The 20219-nt window shown below is 42.2% G+C and overlaps 1 protein-coding gene across 1 annotated transcript in view; it reads right to left on the reverse strand.

Annotated features, from left to right (window-relative positions):
* The window catches only part of gabrg1 (gamma-aminobutyric acid type A receptor subunit gamma1), a 158186-nt gene that overhangs the window by 48810 nt on the left and 89157 nt on the right, over positions 1 to 20219 (reverse strand). The window contains exon 4 of the mRNA XM_048544870.2: positions 6590 to 6810. Coding sequence (XP_048400827.1) covers positions 6590 to 6810 — 221 coding nt within the window. The remainder of the gene's footprint in view (positions 1 to 6589; positions 6811 to 20219) is intronic.

Raw genomic sequence — 20219 nt, forward strand, 5'->3', positions numbered from 1 at the left:
AGCAAGGGTCTAGCACAGCTTTAGAGGATTACAGGCTTGCTCGGAGGGAGCTCAAAAGTGGACTGAGGAGGGGGCACGAGAAAGGCTGGGCAGGAAGGATTAGGGAGAACCCGAAGGCATTCTACTCATACGTGAGGAATAAGAGAATGATCAGGGAGAAGGTAGGGCCGATCAGGGATAGCGTAGGGAACTTGTGCATGGAGTCTGAGCAGATAGGGGAAGCCCTAAATGAGTTTTTTGCTTCAGTTTTCACTAAGGAAAGGGACCTTGTTGTGAATGAGAACTTTGAGGAGCAGGGAAAACAGGCTTGAACAGATCGAGATTGAGGAAGTTGATGTGCTGGAAATTTTGGCAAACATTAACATTGATAAGTTCCCAGGGCTAGGCCAGATTTATCCTAGGTTGGTCCAGGAAGCGAGAAAGGAGGTTGCTAAGCCGCTGGCGAAGATCTTTGCTTCTTCACTCTCCATGGAAGTTGTACAGGAAGATTGGAGGGAGGCAAATGTTGTTCCTCTTTTCAAGAAAGGGAATAGGGAAATCCCTGGAAATTACAGACCAGACAGTCTTACGTCTGTGGTCAGCAAGGTTTTGGAAAGAATTCTGAGGGATAGGATTTATGACTATTTTGAAAAGCATAGTGTGATTAAAGGGTGTCAGCATGGCTTTGTGATGGGCAGGTCATGCCTTACAAATCTTATTGAGTTCATTGAGGAAGTCACGAGACAGGTTGACGAGGGTCGAGCAGTGGATGTGGTGTACATGGACTTCAGCAAGGCATTTGACAAGGTTCCCCACGGCAGGCTTATTCATAAAGTCAGGAGGTATGGGATACAGGGAGATTTGGCTGTCTGGATTCAGAATTGGTTAGCTGACAGGAGGCAGAGAGTGGTTGCAGATGGTAAGTATTCTGCCTGGAGGTCAGTGCTGAGTGGTGTCCCGCGGGGCTCTGTTCTTGGGCCTCTGCTCTTTGTAGTTTTTATAAATGACTTGGATGAGGAGGTTGAGGGATGGGTTAGTATGTTTGCTGATGGCACAAAGGTTGGAGGTGCCATTGATAGTATCGAGGGCTATTGCAGGCTTAAGCAAGACATTGACAGAATGCAGAGCTGGGCTGAGAAATGGCAGATGGAGTTCAACCTGGATAAATGTGACGTGATGCATTTTGGAAGGTCGAACTTAAAATGCTGAATATAGGATTAAAGGCAGGATTCTTGGCAGTGTGGAGGAACAGCGGGATCTTGGTGTTCAAGTGCATAGCTCCCTCAAAGTTGCCACCCAGGTGGATAAGGTTGTTAAGAAAGCATTTGGTGTTTTGGCTTTCATTAACAGGGGCATCGAGTTTCAGAGCCACGAGGTTATGCTGCAGCTCTACAAAACCCTGGTGAGACCACACTTGGAATATTGTGTCCAGTTCTGGTCGCACTATTATAGGAAAGATGTGGAGGCTTTGGAGAGGGTGCAAAGGAGGTTTACCAGGATGCTGCCTGGACTGGAGGGCTTATCTTACGAGGAGAGGTTGACTGAGCTCGGACTTTTCTCTCTGGAGAGAAGGAGGAAGACAGGTGACCTGATCGAGGTGTACAAGGTAATAAGAGGCATGGATAGAGTCGATAGCCAGAGACTTTTCTCCAGGGCACGACTGACTGCCACGATGGTCATAGTTTTAAGGTGTTAGGAGGAAGGCATAGAGGAGACATCAGAGGGAGGTTCTTCACCCAGAGAGTTGTGAGCGCATGGAATAGTTTACCAGTGGTAGTCGTGGAAGCGGAGTCATTAGTGACATTTAAGTGACTGCTGGACATGCACATGGACAGCAGTGAATTGAGCAGCATGTAGGTTAGGTTATTTTATTTTTGGATTAGGAATATTCCATGGCACAACATCGTGGGCCAAAGGGCCTGTAATGTGCTGCACTTTTCTACGTTCTATGTTCTATGTTCTATACATAGAACGACTGGCAAAGTGCCATTTCCACATCTCCCATGAGGATTTCACAAATGCAGGTGGTTTGGAGGGTTTCACCTCTTCCAGACCACGTTCTCTTCAGAAAGATTGATAGAGTCTTTGTGCGGAAGCCTGTTGTTTGTAAATCGGATCTTGACCGTGATTAGTCTGTAAACTGTTATCATAAAGGTCATTTCTCATTGGGTTCATCCCAATCAAGTATTAATGAATGCTTACTGCTCAATGAGGCAAGGTTCCTGTAGTCCCTGCATACACCTTCCTCTGCTCTCGAGACAATATACAATTATTACTGGTTCACTCTGTTACACTTCACTGGAGTGGCACATTGGAAGCCTTGATCTTCTTGCAGTCATCACAACAGCCAAAGGTGTTTTGAAAGTACTCAAAATCCTCCAATTTACCTGCCACTTAAAGCCAGGTTGACAGAAAGCACAGACCACATTTCTGCACTTAACAAGAATTATTATCTCTTAAAACTAAAGCTACAAGTAAACAATTATGAACCATTGACCACACACAGACACACACACACACAGATGCAGACGCACACAAGGACCTATCTTTCAGAGGTCTGACCATCTTATTCAGAGTCAACAATTTGTTCAGCTGCCTGGGGGCAGTCTACAAAGCTTTGTCAGAAGCCTTTGTCATTTACAATTGTTCTTCATGCCACAGGTGAATCAGCTACTAGCTGCCAGGCAAATACACTCACTCTGGTCTCTAGCTCCCAGTCTCTTTGGACAGCACGGTGGCTCACAGCTTCAGGGACCCGGGTTTGATTCCACCCTCGGGTGACTGTCTGCGTGGAGTTTGCACATTCTCCCCGCTTCTGTGTGGGTTTTCTTTGGGTACTCAGCTTGCCTCCAACAGTCCAAAGATGTGCAGGTTAGGTGGAATGGCCATACTAAATTGCCCATAGTGTCCAGAGATGGGTCTGGGTGGGGTGTTCTGAGGGTTGGTGTGGACTTGTTGGGCCAAAGGACCTGTTTCCACGCTATAGGGATTCTACTGATAACTCATCTCTAGTGACCTCTCCGCTACCTGGTCAAACAGCTGTTTAAATGTGTGTCAGGCAACTTAGTTTTAAAAACTGCGTAACCTTTTCCACAATCTTTGATTTTAAAAAGATTCCTTTTGTAATCTCAATGACCAATCAAAAATGTGAGAAATTAAAAGATACAGCCTTTACAGTTGACTGGTGGATGACTGCACTATTCCTACTGAGGTCCTACATCCATATCCGCTGTTCTGGGCACAACTCTAGCAGTCATCATGCACGATTATTATAACCAACAGCCTGCTGCTCCAGTTAAGGCTGCCCTTTTTTTAACAAATACTCTTATAGTCCCATTAGGTCAAATGTGTAGTTAATCAATTTCTTATAAGGAATTAAGTTTTTAAGCTTTTGCGCCCCCTCAGCAATTCTGATAGCAAGAAGCGAAAGAGGAGTGGAGTGGACCGCTAATTGAAAAAGGCTGTGTTTTCCATTAAAAGAGAATACTCACAATCACAAATTAAGGGAAAAGCTGGGTATGGGGTCATTTTTGCAAATTGGTTACATGTATAAATGTAGAATTAACCTCAAGCTGACCATTCTTTACTGAGCACCCAATTGGGAACTGTGGTGCACTGTTGGATATGACCACACGTGTGATGCCATATGTAGTGACCATTTCCACCTTTGGTGGAAGTGATATCCAATCTGCTTTACCTGTCTCCACCTTGAAAAATGGATGCAATAGGATAAGAACAGTCATTGAACATCAATAGGTCAATATCTGCTCTTTCCCATGGACTGGTAGGGATCAGTGGCTCTCTCTGCTCAAGTCTGCGACATAGTGCAAGTTTTAAAGTCAGCTATGAAGGCCTTGATCGCCTTGAGATCCCTGGCCTCTGACTGGCTAACCAAGCTCAGCTCTGCATTTGGTAAAAACGAGGTTACTCGGGCTTTCTTGTCTAGGATGTTATCCCACAGATAAACTAGAAAGGCCAGCCTTTAATCAAACAACAATGAAATAAAAAAAACAAAAGAACGGCGGATGTTGTAAGCCAGGAAACAAAACTGAAGTTGCTGGAAAAGCTCAGCAGGCCTGCCAGCATCTGTGAAGGAGAAAACAGAATTCATGTTCTCGTTTCCCACTTCTGAGGAAGAGTCACTGGACCTGAAATGTTAACTCTGTTTTTTCCTTCACAAATGCTGCCAGATCTGCTGAGCTTTTCCAACAATTTCTGTTTTGCATCAAACAACAGGTCGAAAATTGTGAAATGCTATTGATGCTTAAAATATGTCTACATGGCCACTCTTCGAGTCTTTGATCGGGTCACCCTTCCATTCAATACCAACGTTATTGGATTTTTTTTTGTTCTTGTCAGAAATGATTGAGCCTGTTTTAGGTTGGTGGCCACTGGATCACCGTAGCCTGAGCATATAATTCAACGTCACTAACAAATTCCTCATAAAATGTAAGGGTTTCAACAGTCATCTTGGAAAGAACATCAGTCATCTTTGTAGATTCTCTTGCACTTATTTGATTTTATTGGCAAACCTCGTAAGTCGGAGTAGGAACCTCCATCTAACAAGGTCAGGCTTGCCAAATTTTTCATCATCTTATAAGGAAATCAACAGCCTATGGCCCATCTGGTTCTCTCTTGCTCTTCAGGGAAATAGCTTTCCTTCCATACCGGGTCTGGCCTAAACATGGTCCCAGACCCACAGCAATGTGTTTGAGACTCAACTGCCCTCTAGGCAATTAGAAATATGTAATAAATGCTGGCCTGGCTAGTGACACCAAATGCTGTGAATAGATAAAAAGAAAGACTGATCCTGTCTTCTTAAAAACACTAACGTTCTTAAAGTATTAAAATCACTTGACTTCAAAAACCCTTCTCCTTCAGGTCTAATTCAATTCAAATCTCTACCGATGCTCACCATATTGCAGTGCCAGGTATCAGCACAGCTTCTGTATACCAATCAGAAGTGACTTGTGGCTGGGATAATTCACTGTCATCATTCCAATGTGTGGCACTGTCCCCATTTCTCAATGTCAAATGATTTGACCAAGCACTAAATGCCTTTGAATGAAGAGCCCCTGCTCCAACTACAAATACGTTCAGCAATACTGATGAAAAGCCCATTTTCTTGCACTTATCAGGACAGACAAAATGCCAAAATTCAAAATTTGTCTTGTGCATCTGTTCCAATGAATACAAGATGAAAAACTTTGAAAGCCTGCCTTTTTGTTCAGCAAAATTCAAATTCTGTACGACCAAGCAACTAGTTGTAAGGTTGAAGTTAGTTAGGTGTAGGGCACTGCCCAAAGAAATTCTTGCAATGATGTTTTGGGGTTGAGGTGTTTGGTTCTCAACAACCACAACAATCTTCCTTTGTAGCTTGTATAATTTTACCCACTGGGTTGTTGCATCCCCTATTCCCTTTTGGCTACAGTCAGACTAAGAAACTGCTTTAAAAAAGTGTTATTTGAAATGTACTTTACTGTTGTAATGTTCGCTGGTTTCACCACAGATCCAGTGATATTTTCACATTATGATGTTGGCTGTCCTTAAGCGCTGACGTTTCTTCCTCATCGAGTAATGCACTCACAAAAAAATGCCCAAGCAGAATTACACTGAACTTCATTCATTAGCCACACTTGAAAAGTTCAACCTAGTTTTCATGTAACTGGTCTTGATTAGCTGCCAGATCAGGGTTTGAATGTATTGCAAACAAACAGTCATTGCTTCAGCATTTAATATCCTCGTTGTAGGAAAGTATCTAAACCAATTTGAAAGATTTGTAACTAAGCATTACATTAAAATTTTTGACAAATGCAAAAATGCAAAATGAATCATCAGTGTTGATACACACGGGTTGGCCAAGTTCTATTGAAAGAACCTATCAACTGATGATGCACAGTTCCATACAGGTATACCTGTCATTTTGAGTAGCTGTTGCTAAAGAATGAAAATGGAAGAATATATTTCTAAAGGAAAACAAAATCACGTTAAAACTATAACAAACACACAAAATATCTGCTGAATTCAGGAAAATAATGAACACTTTCTGTTTGAAGTCTTTTGACATGATTTTACAGGCATACTGAAGTGGACTTGTTGCATTTAAAAGTCAGCTTGTGCATGGTCAGAAACAATGACTGAGACCATTTACAAAATAAAACCCACAGGGTTTGTCACCTGGTGCATTTTTCTCTTAAAGATTACGGTGAATCTTTTAAATTACAGATAGAATTTATAGAGATATTTTGTTAATTCCAGGAGAACTTTCCAAAAGAAACTGGATGATATCCTTGCCATTAATTCTCTAGTCAATGATGCTTAATAAAATATACCCTGTACTTAAAATTAATACGTAATGTTGTTGGCAGACATTTTTATGCATAAACAGATGATCAGTATATTTGTAGAACCATAAGCCAATTGACTGCAGATAGCTTCGGCACTGGTCCCACTGACATCAGTTTACAACCATAATATCACATGGAACTTTTAAAAACCCTGAGCTTTAATATCAATTAAATTCTTCACTTAGTTGAAAGGAAATAGAACTGCAGTATTTCCAGCTAACTGTTGATCCACAGCTTTTAGCATTTGTATCTAACTGCTTTACCTTAGCGTATACAGTATTTTTCCATCATTCCCGATTCGCAGCAATCGATTGGGAGTTGTTATCCAGTGAGCGTCTGATTTCTTGGAATTTCGGAAAAATGTGTCCGGGATCCAGATTTTGCCAACCATGTTACTATTTAGCAGGAGAACCTTCATTGTACCATTAAATTTCAGTCTGCTATCATACCAAGATTGCGCAAAAAATATGTCGATGGTATATTCCTGAAAAAAAATCAGAATTATATTCCTTGTACCTGCTACTTCAACATTTCCATTATTAAATTGAACTATATTTGCTTTATGCAGTCCATAAATTACATTCCTGTGTTTCACAATTATTTCAAGGTAATTTATTAAATCCAGCACAATAATAAACACAATGGACATGACATGCACACAAAATTGTTTTCAGCATCAAATCTAACTTCAGAACAATATCAAAACCTAAATGTAGGTGCAATAAACTTGATACTTCAAATGTTTAAAACAGAATTCAACAACAAATGAAAACCACACTTAATGATTATTCCTAAATATTTTTAAAAAGCCTACATTGAGTTTCATAGGCAAAAGTTTAAAAAAATGAACAAATTAGACAAGTCTTGAACGTCTTCAGAAAATTGCAAAAAATTGAGCCTGGTCAAGTAACTGAACAAATCTACATTCAAATTAATGTTTGCAATTTAAAGGTAGTACATAAGATACTTGACCAACGATGAGCTAGAGGAGCAGAATTGGGCCAATCAGCCCATCATGTCTGCTCCACTATGCGATCGTGGCTCATATGTTTCTCAATCCCATTCTCTTGCCTTCCCTCAGTAACCTTTGATCCCCTTATCAATCAAGAAGTTATCTAGCTTTGTCTTAAATAACTTCAATGACCTGGTCTCCACAACCGTCTGTGGTAATGACTTCCACAGATTCACTACCCTCTAGCTCTAGCTATTCCTCCACAAGTCAGCTCTAAAGGGTTGTCTCTTCACCCTGAGTCTGTGTCCTCAGGTCTTAGTCTCTCCTACAATTGGAAACGTCTCATCCATGTCCACTCGATCCAGACCTCCATCAAGTACAGAACCAGAATCCACAGTCACTCCTCATACAACGTGCTCTTCATCCCTGGGATCATTCTTGTAAACCATTTTTTTAAAAACCTCCAACTCCAGCACATCCTTCCTTAGATATGGGGCCTAAAACTGCTCACAATATTCCAAATGTGGTCTGACCAGAGACTTATAGAGCCTCAGCAGTACTTTACTGCTCTTGTGATCTAGCCCTCTTGAAATGAATGCTGACATTGCCATTTACCTTCCTAAGGTGAAACTGAGCCTGCATGCTAACCTTAAGAAAATCCCAAACCTTGAGAAATCCAAAGGCTTATCCCATTTGGAAAATAGTCCACACCTCTATTCTTCCTGCCAAGGTGCATAACCTCACACTTTCCCACACTGTATTTCATCTGCCACTTCTTTGCCCACTCTCCTAGCCTGCCGAAATCCTTTCTGCAGCCTCCTTGCTTCATCAACACTACTTGCCCCTTCACCTCTGTGTCATCAGCAAACTCAGCAACAATGACCTCAGTTCTTTCATCCAGATTGTTAATGTATAATGTGCATAGTTGGGACCTAATACTGACCCCACTAGTCACCAGCTGGCATCCTGAAAAAGACCCCTTCATCCCCTACTCCCTGCCTTCTGCCAGTCAGCCAAACCTCTATCCATGGACAAAAACAAAGTTGCTGGAAAAGCTCAGCAAGTCTGGCAGCATCTGTGAAGGTAAAATCAGAGTTCATGTTTCGGGTCTGGTGACTCTTCGTCAGAAGAGAACAATCCTCTGTCCACGCCAGCCCATAACACCATGGGCTCTTACTCTGCAGCCTTCTGTCCTTGTCAAAGTCCATCTGGATGGTGTCCACTGGCTGTCCTTTGTTTAACTTGCTTATTACCTCCTTAAAAATATTCTACAGATTTTTCAGGCATAATCTCCCCTTGACATTGCTGTGTTGACTTCGCCCTATTTTACTATGCTCTTTCAAGTACTTTGCAATCTTACCTTTAATAACAGATTCTAATACCTTGTCAAAGACTGAGGTCAGGCTAACCAGCCTATAGTTTCCTATCTTCTGCTTCCTGGCCTTCTTAAACAAGGGTGTTACATTAGCCATTTTACATTCCTCTGGGACTGTCACTGACTCCAATAATTCCTGAAAGATCACCATCAATGCTTCCAGAATCTCCTCAGCTATCTCCTTCAGAACTCTGGGTGTGGTCCAACTGGTCCGAGTGATTTATCCACTTTCAGACATTATAGCTTCCCCAGCACTTTCTCCTTAGTGATAGCCACTACTCTCGCCTCTTCCCCCAACTGACCTGAAGTTCTGGTATGTTTCAACTTTCTTTTTCTGTGAAAACTGATGCAAAGTACCTACTCAGTTCCTCCACCATTTCTTAGCTTCCCGTTCCTATTTCTCCGGCATTATTTTCCAGCAGACCACTGTCCATTCTTGCTTCTCCCCTTCCTTTTAGATATTTAAAAACAATCTCTTGCAATCTTCTGTGGTATTATTTGCTAGCTTATCCTTTTATTTCATCTTATCTTCTTTATTGCTTTTTATAAAAGAAAAAATTATCCTCTACTGGTCTTTAAAGGCTTCCCCTACTAAAATTCATCACATTTCTCTACGTTACCCTTTTGTCTTTGTGCTGTCCAGGATTTCTCTTGTCAGAAGTGATTGCTCCATATGTTTCTCCTTCCTTGGGATAATTTTCTGTCGTGTCTCCTAAACTGCCCTCAGAAACTCTTACCATAGCTGCTCCTCCATCCTCTCTGCTAGGCTCTCCTTCCAATTAACTCTGGCCAGTTCCTCCCTCATGCCTTTGTCATTACCTTTACTCAGTTGTCACACTATCACATCTGATTCAAATCTTCACCCTCTCCAACTGCAGGGCAAAGTCTATGGTCACTGATTCCTTCAGAATCAGCTCCCTAATCAAGTTTGCCTCATTACACATCACCAAACCCAGAATTATCTGTTCCGTCGTGGGCTCCACCACAAGCTGCTCCAAGAAAAACATTTCATAGGCAATCCACAAATTCCACTTTTTGAGGTGTGTTACCTGATTTTCCCTATTTGCATATTAAAGTCCCTACGATTATTGTAATAGTATCTTTCTCACATGCCTTTTTTATCTCCTGATTTATTTTCTCTCCCCATCCTGACTACTGCCAGGAGGCCTGTACATAGCTCCCATCAAAAGACAATATTGCATTAATTTGATACACAGAAAGGCACAATAGTTTATAAATGCTTCTGTTTGTCGGTAGTTTACTGGTCAAATATTTTCTGGTTATCAACATTCTGTGCTGTAACCTGTGAGAGAAACAGAACATTTCACTTACAGATCCTGGCTACCCACTTCACTTTTCTTCCTGTTCACTAACCAGTTTTTAAATGTGACCCTGCAACAAGCTTAAGAGGCCACTGAAGGTCACAGGAGTACATTTTATGTAAATTATTCATGTGTTTTATGCTAAGTGATGTTCTCTTCAGGCCATTTTCAGGATTATACACCCAGTTCTCAATATATCGTATGTTAAAAATCTCTGATCTATAAATGTTTAAACGTTGAAACAAATGAAGTCATACATGGATGCCTGAAATAGTTGTGCTGATTGCAACCAGGAAGGAAGTCAAGCCCATCCATTCTGAGAGGTTGGAGTGCCTGAATTCAGTTGTAACAACATGCCATGCAATTACTCGTCAAATTTGCAATTGTTCAACATTTGATATTTATATAATAACTGAAACAGCCATGCATATCAATGACCAGTTAGTGTTGACTATTGGGTGCAAGTTTTATGTTACATTTTAAACTATGGTTGCTGGATTTCCACAGGGTAATGCAATAGGAACTCAACAAATAAGGAGCAATATAGACAGCTATAGCAATTTTACAGAATATTATGCTCTTCCAACCTATATCATCAATATTGATTGATTTATTTTCACTGTATTTCAGTACACTTGACAAGCTTTATTTACGAGCGGTACAGGCAGATCATTGCAGGCAAAGGGTGTACAGATCAAAAAGACTTATACAGAGGGGTACAGGTTACATTGCACAGGACGTGCACTAGGCAAGTTCTATGTTAGCAAGATCAGCTTTATATGAGGCCAGAGGGTCCATTCAACAGTCTGATAACAGTCGGGAAGAAGCTGTTCCTGAATCTGCTCATGCATGTGTTCTGGCTTCTGCCTGACAGAAGAGAATGCACAATGGGTACATTGGGTCTTTGATGATGTTGGCAGGCTTTACATGGCAGTGGGCTGTGTAAATAGAGTTCATGGATGAAAGGTTGGCTTCCATGATGGTCTGGACTGTGCACACCACTTTCTGCAGTTTCTGACAGTCCTGGGCAGAGCAGTTGCTGTACCAGCCTGTGATGCACCCAGACAGTAGCTTTCAACGGTGAATCTGTAGAAGTTAGTGAGGGACTTTATGGGCATACCAAATTTCCTGAACCGCCTGAGGAAGAAGTGTTATTGTGCCTTCTTGACTATCGTATCTAAATGGGAAATCCTGAACAAGTTTTGTTGGTTATTGTCACTCTAAGGAACATGATGCTCTTCATTCTCTCAACCTCAGTTCCATTGTTGTAGATGGGGGTGTATTCACCTCCTTTCTTTCTGAAGTCAATGATCAGTTCTTTAGTTTTGCCGACGTTGAGAAACAGAATGTTTCATTGCACCACATTACCAAGCCTTCTACTTTCTGTAGTTTGACTCGTTATTGTTAGATATCCGTCCCACTACATGGGTGTTGACAGCAAACATGTAGACGGTGTTCCTTCGGATTTTGGCAACAACACAGTCTTAGGTGTGAAGGGAGTACAGCAAGGGGCTGAAAACACATCCTTGGCAGCTGTGGGGGCTCCAGTGTTAGGCATTATTGTGGAAGAAGCGCAGTTATCTTTTTTTACGCAAGTATAACTCCTGAAGAGTTATAGCATTTGGATAAACTTTATAATAGATTGTTTTGTTTCAAAGAAAGTGACAGATCACTAATGATGATCACATAATGATCATTGTGAATGATTAAAAATCATGATTAGTTATGGATTGCTGCTGCTTTAACAATTAAGTAGACTAGGTTAGCATTCTCTAGAATTAGAAAGGATGATAGTTGATTTAATTGAAGCATGCAACATTCTTAAGGTACTTGAAAGGGTAATTACAGGTACAAGTGTTCCCCCTGGGTGGGGAGTGTAGAACTATGAATGACAATCTCAGAAGAAAGGCACAGACATTTAGATTAGAACAGAGGAGAAATGTTTTCCTTTAATCATCATAAATCTTTAGAATTCATTATCCGAGAGAACGGTGAATACTCAGTTATTGAGCACGTTTAAGGCTTGAGCCAATAAATTTTAGGTATAATGGGAATGAAGGGATTATGGGCAGAGGCAGAAAAGACAGGGTTGGGAGGGAGAGTAAGGAAGATAAGGTTGAGGCATTTTGAATCAATTAGAGAGAATGCTGAAGGAACTCAGCAGGTCTGGCAGCATCTGAAGACAAAGAAACAGAAGTAGGCTTTTGGTTCTTATATGACTCTTTGTCGGAACACACCTGCCGAGTTTCTCCAGCAATTTTTGTGCTTGTTTCAGATTTACAGCATCTGCAGTATTTTGCTTTTTGTAAAAATTCGTTTGTGGGATGTGGGGTCACTGACTTGCTGATGATTAATGCTTGTCCCTAATGGCCTTTGAAGCTGAGGAAGAGCTGCCTCCTTGAACCATTGCAGTCCACCTTCTTTGGGTTGGCCCACAATGCTATTGGGGAGGGAATGCCAGGATTCTGATTCAGCAATAGTCAAGAAACAGCGATATATTTCCAAGTCAGGATGGTAATTGACTTGGAGGGGAACTTGAAGATGGTGATGTTCTGCTGCCCTCGTCCTTCTAGTTGCAAGTGGTCATGGGTTTGGAAGGTGCTGTCTGAGAGACTTTGGTGAATTTCTGCAGTGCACCTTGTAGATAGTACACACCACTGCTACTGAGCGTCGGTGGTGGAGGGAGTGGATACTTGTGGATCTACTGCCAATCAAACAGTCTGCTTCATCCTAGATCGTGTCAAGCTTTTGAATATTGTTGGAGCTGCACCCACCCAGGCGAGTGGGAGTATTCCATCACACTCCCGACTTGTACCTTGTAGACAGGTGAGTAACTCACTTCCTGACTTCTCAAAGCCTAAGTATTCTTAGCCTCTGACCTGCTGTTATAGCCATTGTATTTATGTGGGGAGTCCAGTTGAGTTTCTGGTCAGTGGTGCTAACACCATTGAATGTCAAGGGGTGGTGTTTAGATTGTGTCTTATTGGTGATGGTTACAGCCTGCCATGTGTAGCATGTATGTTACTTGCCTGGATGTTGTCCAAATTTTGTTGCATTTGAACACGGACTACTTCAGTATGTGAGGACTGGTGAATGCTGCTGAACACTGTGCAATCATTGGTGAACATCCCCACTTCTGACATTATGATGGAAGGAAGGTCATTGATAAAGCAGCGGAAGATAGTTGGGCCTAGGGCACTACCCTGAGGAACTCCTACGGAGATGTCCTGGAGTTGAGATGATTGACCTCCAACAACCATGACCATCCTCCTCTGGGCTAGTTATAACTCCAACCAGCAGAGAGTTTGCCCCCTGATACCCAGTGATTCCAGTTACGCTTCTTGATGCCAGACTCAGTCGAATGCAGCCTTGATATCAAGGGCTGTCCCTCTCACCTCACCTCTGGAATTCAGCTCTTTTGTGCATATTTGAGCCAAGGCTTTAATGAGGTCAGGAGCTGAGTGGCCCTGGTGGAACCCAAACTAGGCATCACCGAGCAGGTTATTGCTGAGTAGGTGCTGCTTGATAGCACTGTTGGTAACACCTTCCATCATTTTACTGATGTGTACAGGACAGACCGGGGAAAGTTTCTGCATTGTCAAATAGATACCAGCGTGGTAACCTGTTCTGGAAGAGAATGTTGAATGATGAAGCAGGCTCAAAAGATCAAAGGGCCAACTCCTGTTCCTATTTTTTTGTGTTCCTAATTATTTGAAGGAACACTGACAAGGCATGACATCAATTAATTGCGTTGCTTCCCAAGGCCTCATCATGGGCCTATAACCAGGTAAGTTAAGTGAAATACCAAGGTTCTTTGGAAATAATGTTGTCCAGCAGAAAATGGTGGAAGGAATTGATCAATTTAACCTGAGTGTCGCTTCAAACCATTTTCTTTCAGCATTGCGCAATAGTATTTTGAAGTATATAATTACCATTAGAGAGGCAGTAAAATACACATGAGCCCAAAGTTGCTAGTCTTAAGTGTAGGGTAGGATTTTTTTTCCCTTAAAAAAAGGCATGGCAGGGGTGCTCAGTGCTGTCTGCTGGAGAGTCTGCTGCATGTGGGTGACCTTAGATGATCCTGGCAGTTGAGATGAGCATATCTGCAGGCAGTGCCTCAGGTTTGATCAGCTCAAGTGCTGGGCTTCCCAGCTTGAGCATCACCTGCAGGCACAGCAGTGTACCCACCAGGCTGACAGTTACATGCATTGCATGTTTTTGGATGCTGTCATCCCACAGATTGAGCAAGTGCAGTTTGGGGAGGAATGGGTAACCATCAGTCAAAAGAAGAGGCTCAGTAAAGCCTCAGAGCATACAAGGCACTCAAGAATGATTCTTCTGTGTTGGAAAATGATGAGTGATGGAGCTCTGGGAAGTGCAGTCAGAATTAGCTTCACAAATAAGGAGTAGACAGAGAGAACGTCTGAAGGAGGTAGCAAACTCAAGAGTGAGCAGGGCACAGATGTGACTTTAGGATGGTGTGTTGGCTCCTTGGGACCAGAGTTAAGGATATCATTGAACTGCTGCATGGTATTCCGAAGGAGAGGGTGAACAGTCAGAGGTAGTGGGCATGGGCAGAAAGACTCACAAGATCCTGTAATAAGTAAGAATTTAGGGAGCTAGGTACAAGATTAAAATGTGAGCCATCGAAGGTGTCACGTGCTGGTAAATATAAGAATAGGCAGATAGAGTGGATGAAAATGTGGCTGGAGAGCTGGTGCAGGAGAAGAGCTTTAGATTCCTGGATCACTGGCTCTGTTTTTGAGGAAGGTTGGAGCTGTGCAAGACACAGCTTGACACAAGCCATGCTGCAAACAATACTGTTGTCGGGAATGTGGGTGGTGGGGTTGCTAGTACAGCTTTTGACTAATTTAGCTGGGAATACAATGCTGTAGAGATAAAATAGTAGGTGGTAAACAGATAAACATAGAAACATATAACCAAGTCATTCTGGCAGGCACAGCATATACTGTCAAGTTAAGGCTCAAGGGAGCATGACATGGTTAGGTGGCATTTATTTGAATGCAAGAAATCATGTAAGGCACAACATGTTGAAATGACAGAGATAATGGGAACTGCAGATGCTGGAGAATCTGAGATAACAAAGTGTGGAGCTGGATGAACACAGCAGGCCAAGCAGCATCTGAGGAGCACAAAAGCTGACATTTCGGGCCTAGACCCTTCATCAGAAAAAGGAGGATGGGGAGTGGATTCTGAAATAAATAGGAAGAGGGGGGGAGGCGGACCAAAAATGGATAGAAGAGAAGATAGGTGGGGAGGAGAGTATGGGGGGTTGGGAGGTAGGGAGGGGATAGGTCAATCCGGGGAGGACGGACAGGTCAAGGGGGTGGGATGAGATTAGTAGGTAGGAAATGGAGGGGTGGCTTGAGGTGGGAGGAGGGGATAGGCAGCCTTGTTTACAGAGATGGCTGAGGAAGGGGCAGGACTGGCAACTCAATATTCGAGGGTACAGAATCTTCAGAAGAGATGGGGCAGTGTAAGAGAGGAGATGGTGTTATAATATTGATCATCGAGTCAATTACTCCTATAAAGGAGTGATAATATCTTAGAAGGCTCCTCAAATGAGGTCATATGGGTAAAAACTAAACAACAGAAAAGGGAGCAATTACATTTTTGAGTATGTACTGTAGTTCCCAAACAATGTCAGGAAGAGGTTGAAGGGAAGATATGTAAACAAATTTCAGAGCAAGGTAAAAACATTGTAAAATATGTTAATAATAGTAAAGGTATTTCAATTACATAAGACCATAGACAGAAGAGCAGATATAGACCATTCAGCTTATGTCATTTCCACCATTCAGTGAGAACCATGGCTGATCTCATCTTCTACTCTGCTGCCTTTTCCCCATGACCAGATTCCCCTAATGATTAAACATCTGTCTATCTCAGCCTTGAATATACTGAATGATCCAGCCTCAATAGCCCTTTGCAGTAAAGAATTCTTCAGATTCACCAAACCCAGAGAAGAGATTCTTACTCATCTTTGTCTTAAAAGGGCATCCCCTTAACTTGAGATTATTCCCTCTAGCCCCAGATTTTCCCACATTGGGAAACAACATTCCCACACCCGAAACGTCAGTTTTTCTGCTCCTTTGATTCTGCTTGGCCTGTGTTCATCCAGCTGTACTCCTTGTTATCTCAGATTCCCCAGCATCTGCAGTTGCTACTATCTCATTTCCACATCTACCCTGTCAAGGCCTCGAAGAATCCTGCATGTTTCAATAAGGTCACCTTTCATTCTTCCATACTGAATCAAGTCCAGAGCAGATTTTGTGATAATGGGAACTGCAGATGCTGGAGAATCCAAGATAATAAAATGTGAGGCTGGATGAACACAGCAGGCCCAGCAGCATCTCAGGAGCACAAAAGCTGACGTTTCGGGCCTAGGCCCTTCATCAGAGAGCTGCTCTCTGATGAAGGATCTAGGCCCGAAACGTCAGCTTTTGTGCTCCTGAGATGCTGCTGGGCCTGCTGTGTTCATCCAGCCTCACATTCTATTACCAGAGCAGATTTTCTTTGGTTCCTCCTAATTCTCATCTCCATGCTGAATCACGGTGACATCACCTGAAAGCAAATTTCTAATTTTCTTTTGTTATTGCATGCTGGCAAACACAACTCTAATTCAAAAGCCCCCTCTTGACTTCTGCACAGTATTTAAAATTTCAAACTGACTTTTTGAAACCCTTTACCGGGTGAGCAGAAATTTCTTCCAATTAACTATTGGGAATCGTAAAGCCATTGTCCTCAGTACGCACTCAAACCTCCATTCGTCAGCAACTAACTGGACCATCTCTCTGACAGCTGCATATTCAAGCCGTCACTAAACCCACCTATTTCCACCTTTGTAACACTGTTCAACATTCCCAGTCTCAGCTCATCTGCTGCTGAAACCCTGATACATGCATTACTGAGCTTTAGATTTAGCTATTTCAATGCAGTCCATGTTGGTCTCTCACAGATACTATGCCTCTGTGAGCATGAGGACAATCCAAAATCTGCTGCCAAGTTCTATTCCACTATTAAGCTAAATAAAAACCAAAAGAACTGCGGATGCTGTAAATCAGGAACAAAAACAAAGTTGCTGGAAATGCACAGCAGATCTGGCAACTCTATTTTCTCCTCCACGGATGCCAACGTTTCAGGTCTGGTGACCCTTCCTCAGAGCAGCTCTGCTGCCAGACCTGCTGATCTTTTCCAGCAGCTTTGTTTTTGTTCCATTATTAAGCTAACAACAGAAAAGGGAGCAATTACATTTGCAAAAAGTTAAGTCAAGTCAAGCGCAACACTGATTTTAGAATTCTCACCAATATTTATAAGTCCCTCTTTGGCTTTAACCCTCCCCATCTCTGCAATCCACCTCCAACTCTATAGCTTGAAATATCTGTGTTCATCTACTTCTGGCCTCTTGAGTAACACCAATTTTACTTGCTCCACTGCCAGTGTTGCCCAAGGCTTTAAGTTCACAAATGTCTCATCCTGATTTTTCTACCTTACCTCTGCCTTTAAGTCACTCCTTAAAACTTAGTACTTTTTCCAAGCTTTAAGTCATTTGGCCTAAATTCCTCTTATCTGGCTTTGTGCCGTATTTTGGTTTATAATGTTCCTTTGAAGCTTGGGAAGTTTTATTATGTTAAACATGGCATATAGATCGTTGTACATCTTGCTATACCATCTGTTTGGTGGCAGCAGAGTGATTAAGTGATATGCAAATGATGCCACAAGGATACAAAAAGTAAATAGAAAAAGCACCACTAAAGTTGTTCAGGGCCTTAGTGACAACACCTGGAATACTGTGTGCAATTTCGGTATCCTTTTCTGAGGAAGAATGCTCTTGCACTTGAGAGAGTGCAGCAAATGTTTACCAGGCTGGTTCCAGGATGGCAGGTCTGATGCAGGAGGAGAAGTTAACTAGGTTGGTAACAAAAGCAAAGTTGCTGGAAAAACTCAGCAGGTCTGGCAGCATCTGTGGAGGAGACAATAGAGCTAACGTTTCGGGTCCGGTGACTCTTCCTCACCGGACCCGAAACTTTAGCTCTGTTTTCTCCTCCACAGATGCTGCCAGACCTGCTGAGCTTTTCCAGCAACTTTGCTTTTGTTCCTGATTTACAGCATCTTCAGTTCTTTTGGTTTTTAACTAGGTTGGGATTGTTTTCACTAGAGTTCAGATGAATGAAAGTGGAACTCAAGAGACGTTTAGAATTCTAACAGGCCTGGACAGGGTAGATGCAGGGAGGATGTTCCTGATGGTGGGTGTGCCCAGAACCAGGGGTCACAGTAGGAGGATCCAGTGACCATTTAGGACAGAGATGAAGAGACATTTCTTCACACAACAAGTGGTGAGCCTGTGGAAGTCATTACCACAGGAGGTAGTTGATGCCAAAACATGAACGTATTCAACAGGTGACTAGGTATAGCACTTGGAGCAAATGAGGTCAAAGGATATGGGGCGAAAGCAGGATTAGGCAATGGAGTTGGACAATCAGTCAGGATCTTGAAGAATGGAGGAGCAGGCTCAAAGGGCCGAATGGCCTCCTTCTGTTCCTGACTTCCATGTTTCCATCATAACTCAGACTAGATGCTATAGTATTGTTGCCCTGCCAGCGACCCATGTTCCTGTTGAGCGAGTTACCCTGCTAAGATTGCAATGACCTCTGAATTGTTACACGAAATGGGCATCCCTTAGGAGTTTTCCAACAGCTGCTTTGATGTCCGATGTTCCAAAAGCAATCACGACATGCTTCAACTCATTAGCAGAATGCTTACAAATAGCAATGCGGATGGATCAAAAGGATCTCATCTTCTGTCCTGTCACAGAGATCGGTAGTTAACTGATATGCTCAGTACACACGGGCACAGATGCAGCTATTGGGCACTTACTTCAAAAAGAAATTCTGTATCACCTGCAGAAATTACAGCAGATGCAGCCGCTAAAAGCAAATTACTTAAAATTCCAGCAACGGACATCCCTCAAAGCACATCAAGTTTTGCCACCCATACAGATAATAGCTATCTTCACCATCTGTGGCTGACCAGTAATTATTCAGCTACTTATTATTGTTCTTTGCTATTGAACTCAGGGACAAAATACAATAGCGATGCCAAGAACAAACACTGGTTCACAGCACATAAAAACAAACAAAACAACAACAAATGAGACGCATACTTCAGCACCAGAATATATTGTTTTAAAATCACTTTAATATTTCTTACAATGTGCTATTATTTTCAAAGTAAAGCACAGTTATCCAAACTAAATTGGAGGAAATGTACAGCTTTCTACAACAAAGTGGACAGGCTGGGACTTTTCTCACTGAGGTGTTTGGGAGGTGACCTGATAAAAGCTTATAAAATAATGAGAGGTTTAGTTAGAGTTAATGGTCGTTGTCTTTTCCCTAGAACGGGGTTTTCAAGGCTAGGGGACATATTTAAGGTGAGAGGAGATAGATTTAAAAAAGACATGAGCAGCAAGTTTTTCTTTTACACTGAGGGTGGTTTGCATGTGGAATAAACTTCCTGAGGAAGCAGTGGGTGCAGGTACAATTACAACATTTAAAAAGGCATTTGGATATGTACATGAATAGCAAAAGATTGGAGGGATGTGAGCCAGGAGCAGGCAGGTGGGACTAGTTTAGTTTGGGATTATGTTCAGCATGGACTAGTTGGGCGAACGAGTCTGTTTCCACACTGTGTGACGCCATGAATAAAATTAACTGTAGTAATGTGATGGCAAATGTATGTTATGATTAACATTTAATATTGTTTCTCTGATTTTCTAGTGTGCTTTACAGTCTGATCTCTGCCCAGCAGAGAAATGTTAGCACTGAATGTTCTGATTACTGTGTTTCTCAAACGTTTACCTCCCTGGCAATGGAAGCTAATTCCTGCTCAAAAGTTGACATGGTTGACTGCTTGATGATACAGGGTTTCAGATGGTTTCTAAATGAATTGAATTATGATGAAGTAGCTGACGCCTAAAGTGCTTGGAATGTTGCTGCAGCATAAATGTTGAGGGCAATGGTGGCACCCATCACCAATACTATCACCCTTCGGGGATTACATCCAACCAACTCCTCCTTCTAGCAGACAGCACACCTCGCTACTTCCATTCTGCTCGCTCATTCCCACTGTAGGATGACAGGACAACTGACAATGGCTTCTATACTTATTTGCCAGCAGAGAAAACTCAACGCCACCATTTATTTCAGTCCCTGTTAAAGAACAAA

The sequence above is a fragment of the Stegostoma tigrinum genome, chromosome 1 (assembly GCF_030684315.1).
Source record: "Stegostoma tigrinum isolate sSteTig4 chromosome 1, sSteTig4.hap1, whole genome shotgun sequence".
Taxonomy (NCBI): domain Eukaryota; kingdom Metazoa; phylum Chordata; class Chondrichthyes; order Orectolobiformes; family Stegostomatidae; genus Stegostoma; species Stegostoma tigrinum.